General features: G+C 44.5%; 1 protein-coding gene across 1 annotated transcript; it reads left to right on the top strand.

Moving 5' to 3' along the window:
• Positions 1-5,543: 5,543 nt before the first annotated feature.
• On the top strand, positions 5,544-7,761 carry LOC135674152 (uncharacterized). The gene has a single exon (XM_065183688.1). The coding sequence runs from the start codon at positions 5,724-5,726 to the stop codon at positions 7,425-7,427; it is 1,704 nt and encodes a 567-aa protein (XP_065039760.1). The 5' UTR covers positions 5,544-5,723; the 3' UTR covers positions 7,428-7,761.
• The last annotated feature ends 1,457 nt before the right edge of the window (positions 7,762-9,218 follow it).

The raw sequence follows: 9,218 nt of genomic DNA, 5'->3' as shown, positions 1-9,218 counted from the left end.
TTGTTGTCTCCGAAGGTGACATATCCTTCGTCTATGCTAGAGAGCTTAGAGAATTGAGATGGATCTCCGGTCATATGCCTTGAGCATCCACTATCAAGGTACCATTTCTTGCTCCTAGCTTGCGATTGTTTAGTTTTCTACAAGAAAGGATGACGTTTAGGTACCCATTTGCTTTTGGGTGCCTCATAAATAGATCTACATTTTCTATCATGTTGCATAGAGTTTATCATGGTTCCTTTAGGAACCCAAATTAATTTGTTTGGACTTATTTTCTTGAATGGACAACAATGTGTCTTGTGTCCAGATTTGCAACAGAAGTTGCACTTGGTTTGGTTTTGAACATGTAAGATGGGGCCTTTTACAAAGGTAGTTGGATTTCGGTGAGGACTCCTCACAAATCCAATCCCACTTCTTTTGGGAGCATGACCCTTGTTTGTAAGGATCATGTTTAATGACTTGCTACCAACCTCGAATTTCTTCAAGGTGTCCTTAAGCAGCAAGTTTTCTTTTTGTATAGTTTCTAAATCATGACATTTGATACATGAGTTTAAACTATCATGATGTTTGACTTTTAACTTATCAAACTCACAAGTAAGATTATCATGTACCCTTTTTAGCAACTTGTACTTTCTATTTATAACTTTGCATTCATCAAATAAATCATGGAAGGCATTTAATAATTCATCGAAAGATAAATCAGCATCTAATAAATCCGTTACCTCCTCTTCGATGGCCATAAAGGCGTAATGAGCAACTTGCTCGGTGTTGGATTCTTCTTCCTCGGATGCGCTCGAATCATCCCATGTTGCTTGGAGCGCCTTCTTCTTTGTTGTTCTTTTCTTGACTTGGGGACAATCACTTTTGTAATGTCCCGGCTTTTTATATTCATAGCAGATCACTTGGTCCTTCTTAGGTTCAAGTTTATTTTTTACATCGTTTTTGAACTTGTTTCTTTTGAAGAATTTTTTAAACTTTCTTGTCAAAAGTGCCAAGTCATCGTCACAATCCTCATCACTTGAGTTTTCTCTCAAGTGGCATTCAGAAGTTTTAAGTGCCATATCCTTCCTGTTCTTTGGAAGGATGTCTTCCTGCTCTTCATGAGCTTTGCAGGTCATTTCGTAGGTCATTAATGACCCGATTAGTTCTTCAAGAGGGAAATTTTGCAGATCTTTTGCCTCTTGAATGGCGGTGACTTTAGGATCCCAACTCTTAGGAAGGGATCTTAGTATCTTATTAACAAGCTCAAAATCCGAAAAGCTCTTTCCGAGACCTTTTAAACCGTTGACGACATCCGTGAAACGGGTGAACATGTCGCCAATGGTTTCACTCGGTTTCATTCGAAAAAGTTCAAAAGAATGCAGCAACAGATTGATTTTTGACTCTTTCACTCTACTTGTGCCCTCGTGGGTCACTTCAAGTGTGTGCCAAATATCAAAAGCAGTTTCGCAAGTTGAAACACGATTAAACTCGTTTTTATCAAGAGCGCAAAATAAGGCATTCATAGCCTTTGCATTAAGAGCGAAAGCCTTCTTCTCCAAATCGTTCCAATCGATCATTGGAAGAGAAGATTTTGAAAATCCATTTTCAACAAGGTTCCACAGTTCTAAATCCATAGAAATAAGAAAGATCCTCATTCGGGTCTTCCAGTAAGTGTAGTCCGTTCCACTGAACATGGGTGGACGTGTAATTGAATGCCCCTCTTGGTTTCCGGCGTATGCCATCTCTCTTGGGTTTTAATCCTTTAGAGAGTTAACCTTGCTCTGATACCAATTGTTAGGATCGAGAGCACTAAGAGGGGGGGGGGTGAATTAGTGCAGCGGAAATCGTATAATAAATTAAAAACCAAAAGCTGCGTTTGTTCAAAAACTATTATGATGCAAAAGCAAATTCTCAGTTTGTATGTAAGTGCAGTTTGCGTCTAAGCGCAGATTGCGTCTAAGCGCAGTTTTGCGTCTAAGCGCAGATTGCGTCTAAGCGCAGTTTTGCGTCTAAGCGCAGTTTTGCGTCTAAGTGCAGTTTTGCGTCTAAACTCAGATTTACGTCTAAATGCAGATTTACGTCTAAACGCAGATTTACGTCTAAACGCAGTTTTACGTCTAAACGTAGTTTTACGTCTAAACGCAGATTTACGTCTAAACGCAGATTTACGTCTAAACGCAGTTAGACGCAGATTTACGTCTAAACTTTGAAACTTGTTTGTATACTCGCAGAAGGCAGTATGCAGTTGAAACCAAGACGTAAACGTGAACTGAAATCTGATGATTGAGCGAAGAAAGCCGATTTACGCCTGAATGCAGTTTTACGTCTAAATGTTGAAACTCGTTTGTAAAATCGTAGAGGACAGATTGCAGTTATTAATAGGATTAAAATGTAAGCGTAAACTGCAAGGAAGCTCGTTCGTAAAAGCACGGAAAACAGATTTGCAGAATCAAACGTAAACGTAAACTGTAATGTATGAAAATACGAGTTTACGTCTGAATCCAGATTTGGAAGAACAGCACTTAGAACTTGTTCGTGAAAGCGCAGAGAGCAGTAGTGATGAGGGAGGTTTGCAGTAATGATAAAGTGCTCGAAATTAAACGCAAACCAGAGATTTAGAGTGGTTCGGTCAGCCTTGACCTACTCCACTTTTGGCTTCCTCCACCGATGAGGTTGCCGACGTCAACTAGCTGCCTTCCTTCAATGGGCGAAGGCCAAACTTCCCTCTTACAGTTTCTCTCCTTTTGACAGGGTTAGGAGACAACCTTTACAGACCTTTCTCTCCTCACTTTACAGTTGAAAACTTGAAGAACAGAAGGAGGAGACTCAAGGCTTTACAACACTTTTGAGCTCTTTAGAATCACAGAAAAGATCACAATTTCGGTATAGGTCTGTATCTTTTCAGTGCTGAATGGGTGGGGTATTTATAGGCCCCAACCCAATTCAAATTTCGAGCTCAAAACGATCAAATCGATCAAATCCCAGAATTCTGGGATCAGGCGGTTGCACCTCTCGACTGGAGAGGTGGCACCGCTTGGCAGAGCTCGAAGACTGAGCTCTGCCGATTGCTTCTTCTCTGCCAGAGCTCGAAGACTGAGCTCGATGGTTGCATCACCTGGCAGAGCTCGAAGACTGAGCTTGGTGGTTGCATCACCTGGCAGAGCTCGAAATCTGAGCTCGGTGGTTGCATCACTTGGCAGAGCTCCAAACTGAGCTCAAGCTGATGCACCATTCTGCCATAGCTCGAAGACTGAGCTTGGTGAATTCATCACCTGGCAAAGCTCGAGACTGAGCTCAGGCTGATGCACCACTCTGCCAAAGCTCGAAGACTGAGCTTGGTGGTTGCATCGCCTGGCAGAGCTCGGAACTTGAGCTCTGGCGGTGCAACCTCTTGGCTGGAGCGGTTGCACCTCCCAGCCTTGCAACCCTGGCGGTTGCACCTCCTGGCTGGGGCGGTTGCACCTCCCAGCCCCACAGCCCAGGCGGTTGCACCTCCTAGCTGGGGCGGTTGCACCTCTCAACCCCACAGCCCAGGCGGTTGCACCTCCTGGCTGGGGCGGTTGCACCTCCTGGTGCAATCAGGGTCCGAATGGTTCACTCCATTCAACCCACTTTGAATCTTTTCAGGGGCCCAATTGCCCCAAGATTAAGCTAATGGGATCACCTCCCATTTTCATGCTTAATCATTGTGCTAACTACGATTATCTCTAAGACAACTTCTGCAGCTTGCTCCGATGCGTCAATCGCTTCTTCCGGCGAGTTTCCGGCCAACTTCCGTCGATCAACCGATAACCCTCGGTGATCCTTCTGCGGACATCCGGCATACTCCTGGACTTTGCGACGATCCACTTGGCGAGTTCCGACGAGCTTCGCTTGGCAAGCTTCTGGACTTCTCGGATCTGTTCTCTCTGAACCTCCGACGACCGTCCGAACTTCCGTCGAACTCTCGAACTCCCAACGTGATCATGATCTTGACTCCGGGGCAACTCCTGCTGCTTGTCTTAATCTCATCGTAGTTAATCCTGCACACTTATCTCAACACATAGATTAGATAACAAATGACAATTGACTTCATCATCAAAATCCGAGATTCAACAACTTCACATGGTGTATGGCTTAAGAGTTTCATTTTTGAGCTTAGAATTATGGATTCTATTTCTAGGTCATTAAGAATTTTCTGTGATAATTCAGTTGCTATTTTTATGGCTAAAAATAATAAAAGTGGAAGTCAAAGTAAACACATCGACATTAAGTATTTAGCCATAAGAGAACATGTAAAAGAAAAGAAGGAAAACCTATTTTATCCTTATAATATATACATCTTCATACTAGCTGGTTCTATACTTTTGTATCCTTCCCCTATATACACGGTTTCCTCTTCTTCTTGTATATGCTTAAACCAATATAGTAACAAACAAGAGACACCGGAGGAGAGGATAGTTTGCATGTTTCACCCGTAAGCCCACTCATGCACATCCACACCGAGGTCTCTTAAAACTTTGTGACCCTATCCACAAGTCTACTAACACGACACCGGGTTTTAACGAATCAGAAAGACCTCGATGATCGTTTCGCTTCAAACCGTTCGTCATTAGAACTTGCACATGCATATTAATTTGATTTCATTTTTGAGCTTGGAAATGATACTAAAAGTAAGTTTGGAAGACTGCCGGGTTGGTTGATAGTTTTGCTAGTACACTCAAGATGCATGAATAAGATACTTTGAAGTTGAACTTGGCAAATAAAACAAATTCCTATCGATCCAACCCGAGCAGGGTGTGAAGTTTTGATTGAATACTACAATCATTCAGATGTGGCTACCTGATTCAGAATTATTATCATCGTTTATAACTGCCAAATTTTCTCTAAAATCACTTAATCGATCCAAAGTCTTGAATTGAGAAATATACTTGAAAAAAAATTTCTCATAATTAATTACTCAAATCATAATCAAATCAATTATTTAAATTTAAAATTATCTCTATCATACTTAATTAAATCAAAATATACTATTATCAAGATTGGATTTGCGTTGGATCCAACTTTAGGAATGGGACGATCGTTCCAATCATCTTTGAACAAACCCAGCACAGCACGTAATCGTGGTACCTCCTGTCAGAAGTCGTTCAAGGCAGTGGTTGACAGGCTACCAAGAAAATATTATGTTTAATGCCTCCACTATCAATCTCATGCCTAATCACATCCTCCTTCCTTGGCTGCCAACTTATCACCAAATCATGCCTTTACCGAGCTTAATCAACGATAAGATCACCGATCACGTTAAGAATCTTTCGTAAAAAAAGAAAATTTCCTTTCCTCGATAATTTCGAATACCGATCTTGTGATTGGGCAGTCACGGAGCCTAAGGTGGAGCCGACAAGGACTCTTTAGTGGGCAGTTGAGGAGAAAGTATCCATCGCCGTTTCCAACATCCGATGACACCGACAGGGGTCTACTTCTCGTCGCTCGTTTAACGACAGGCGGAGCCAACCACTTGGGAAAGGTGAATAAAAGAAGGAAAAAAAATGAAAAAGGAGCAACAAATCGTGGTTTTATCTCTGCTTCCCCAAATACCTCCCGTGACCTCTCTCAGCCATCATCAGATCCTCATTTCAAGACGAAGCCACAGCGCAAAAGATGTAAGAAAAGACACCGCATTGCTCTCATATCACCCACCGGTGTATGGCTGTGACCCCAATACCTCCCCATACCCACCACTGCTTTTTTATTCTCCCTTCCCGAGAATGTTGTCTGGGGATAAAGGTGGTGTTAGTGGTGCCACCGTTCGCCGGTGGTCGCTGTTCAAGCTCGTCTCTTTCACCCTCGCCATCGCCCTCCTGCTCTGGACGATGGATGCCCTGTCCGTCACCGCCACCACCTCCTCCTTGATCGCCGTCACCCTTTCATCTTTGAACGTGCTGTCACCTCCTCCGACAACCGCGCCAGCCCGCTCTGCCCCGAATACCCGCGCTGTTCCGCGTCTCCGCAGCTGGATCTCGGTCCCTGCGACCCCCAACTTCACCTCGACCCTCGTGTCCTGGTGGTTGGCCCCCGGCGGGGAGCCCTGCGGAGATTCACGCACCGCCGACATCGCTGTTCCCGACCTCGACGGCGGTCGCACCGCGGAGCTCTCCTGCGGGCAGATCCACGAGTTTGTGCTCTCGGCGCTGGATGATGGCGGCCGGCCGCGCTGCCTTGGCGGGGACTACTTCGAGACCGACCTGTCCGGTCCCACTTGGAAATCACGCCCGCCTGTGGTCGACCACGGCAACGGTTCCTACTCCCTCAGACTCCAGGTCCATCCCGACTTCGCCGGCGAGTACAATCTCACCGTCGTCCTCCTTTTCCGCAGCTTTGAGGGGCTCAAACTCTCTCCGGAGCGGTTCAAGTTCCGCCGAGAGCTGAGGAGGTTTCCCATCAGATTCCACCGCAGCAACGGGACGCTGCCGCCGCTGCGTCTCTGCCATGGCGTTGCCGACCTATCGAAGGAGGTTTGGTCCGGCCGTTGGACGCGGCACGCCAGGAACGACAGCTGCGGCGTCGACGATGAGGGGCGGTACCGCTGCCTCGACCCGCGCACGGCGTGCCCGAAGCCGTGGTGCGACGGCCCACTGGCCGCGCTCGAAAGCAACGGCTGGGTCTACTCCGCCCATTGCGCCTTCAGGATCTTCACCCAGGACGTGGCCTGGAAATGCCTGCGCAACCGGTGGCTCTTCTTCTGGGGCGACTCCAATCACGTCGACACCATCCGCAACATGCTCAATTTCGTGCTGGGACGGCCGGACGTCGACTCCGTCCCTCGTCGCTTCGACAGGAAGTTCACGAACCCGGTGAACCACTCGGAATCTGTGCGGATCACCAGCATCTTCAATGGGCATTGGAACGAGACGTCAAATTACCTGGGCTTGCACTCCCTTCGGAACCAGGGATTCAGGGAACTGCTGTGGGGGTTCTTCAAGGGGCCAACGGCTCCGGACGTGATGGTCTTCAACTCCGGGTTGCACGACGGCTACCACTGGAGGAGCATCCGTGCCTTCGCAGACGGGGCGGAGTACGCGGCTAGGTTCTGGGAGGAAATAGTAATGCGGCGGCGAGTGAGGGGTAATGCCACTGACGCGACGCCGTCGGCCCTGCCCAGGATATTCTACCGGACGACCATTGCAACGGGAGGCTACGCCAGGGACTTGGGCTACAACCCCAGCAAGATGGAGGCCTTCAATGGCATCTTCCTGGAGAAGCTCAAGGATAAAGGGCTGATCACGGGAGGGGTGATCGACGAGTTCGACATGACTTTCCCCTGGCACTACGACAATCGATGCAACGACGGCGTGCATTACGGCCGCAAGCCGGCGAAGATGCAGTGGCGGGACGGGGAGGTGGGGCACCAATATTTTGTGGACTTGATGCTGGTCCATGTCCTCCTCACCGCAATATGCAACGTGGGGTAGCTGCTGCTGCCTCCCTCCACGGACGCAGCCTGGGTGGTGGTCGTTAGCTGCTAGCCATTTGGTCGGAATGCGTGTAACAAACAGAAGGATCAGCAAGAAATCGCCGGAGATGAGTGTGGGGATCGGGAGATCACTCCCGGGTCGAAACGCCCCACTCGTAGAAGCAGAATCCAGTGGTCTACTCACTCTAGATATCAATACTTACACGAGTTACCTTAGTTTTAATTTAATTAGTTGGTGCGTTTACAGCCGCACCAATCATCGTCTTAATTTTAATTGCCAAGAGGTGTTCACAGATCCAATGAAGCAATGAAATGACATCTGTTGCATGGAAGCATTTTGTTATTGGCCGGATGGTTGTAATCGCTACCGTAGGGAGGGCTTTGGTTGATTCGTAGGTGGGCAATGAGGAAACTGCCTTATCATTGAAGCATTATCGACTGTAGCCAATATTAAGACATTGTGCAGGAAAAGGGTTCGTTCAGGGTTTGGGCATTGCTCGATAATATTAATCAATTATCTAGCAAATGTGGAATTCGTTTGGATTAAAAATGTTTGGCTTGATTAGATATACTACTTCTAAGTTTAATTATAAACCAAAACAAATAAAAAAAAATACTAATTCTACTAGTTAGATTAGTTTACAAACATTACACTCAAAAGTCAATGGTCCTCCTTCTTCTAGGAAAATTTAAAGATAGTTAGTTCGTGACCGGTCAAAAATGGAAGGAATTGAGGAGGAGAAGGGAGAGGGCGAGACGGAGAGAGAAAAGAGGAAGAACGATGACATAGATTGATGGTTAAGACCGTAACCCGATTCCACCGGACCTCCACCGGTTTGTCCCCATAATATGGCTCCATCAACTGCGCTCCACGCAATAGGTGTATTTTTCCTACAACAATGCTTTTCCCTATAAACATGCCATGAATCTCTCATGATAAACCTGTACATACTTCATGATTAAATTAGTTTCAGAATTTTTGTTAATCATTTCTAATATGTCTGTTAGTCACACTACCAGATTAGGATAGTCCTCACCAACTGATTCCTGCTGGGTGCTATTCATGATAGGTTTAATAATGATCGTCACCTTTAGCTGTTCTTTTTTTTTTTTTATTCTACAGATATAAAATGCATTTTTCTATATGTTATTGATAGTATAGGGTATGGGTATACTCTTAAGTTGTTAATATGGAAGATGTAAGGTATCTTATCTAGTAAAATATTTATTATTAATAATAAAATCTATGTTTAAATCCTATTATCATCCTTATCGTAGAATTTTTTATTTTGAGGTGTAGATTACTATGAAGAAATAGAAAGATCACATGTAAACATAATACTTTCTTAAATAATAATATTAATAAGAATAAGATACTACTAATCCAGAATCAAACCAAATAGAAGAAAGATAGAAGTAAAAGAAAAAAAGAAAAAAACTATATTAAACTTTCAAAAATAATATTTATAGGATCTTAAACGACTCTTCAACTTGAGCCCTATAGGCCTAAATACTTAGACTTGAATAGATATACACTTTTCCTTATCTCTTAAACTCTATTTAATCAACTTATTTAAAAGATATGATAAAAAATAATAAATCTAAAATCTTGCAAAAGATATACCTTAAATCATAACACTCTCCCTAAAATATGCTTTTGGAGATAACACTAAATAAGTTGATTAATAAATCTAAAATCATAACACTCTCCCTAAAATATGCTTTTGGAGATAAATTATAAGATTTTCAAATGATCTTTTGGAAAGAGAATTTGGTAAAGATATTTATC

This window comes from Musa acuminata, chromosome BXJ1-5, assembly GCF_036884655.1.
Source record: "Musa acuminata AAA Group cultivar baxijiao chromosome BXJ1-5, Cavendish_Baxijiao_AAA, whole genome shotgun sequence".
NCBI classification, from domain to species: domain Eukaryota; kingdom Viridiplantae; phylum Streptophyta; class Magnoliopsida; order Zingiberales; family Musaceae; genus Musa; species Musa acuminata.
The sequence above is the reverse complement of the archived record's forward strand: the minus strand, read 5'-3'. Positions and strand labels throughout refer to the sequence as shown.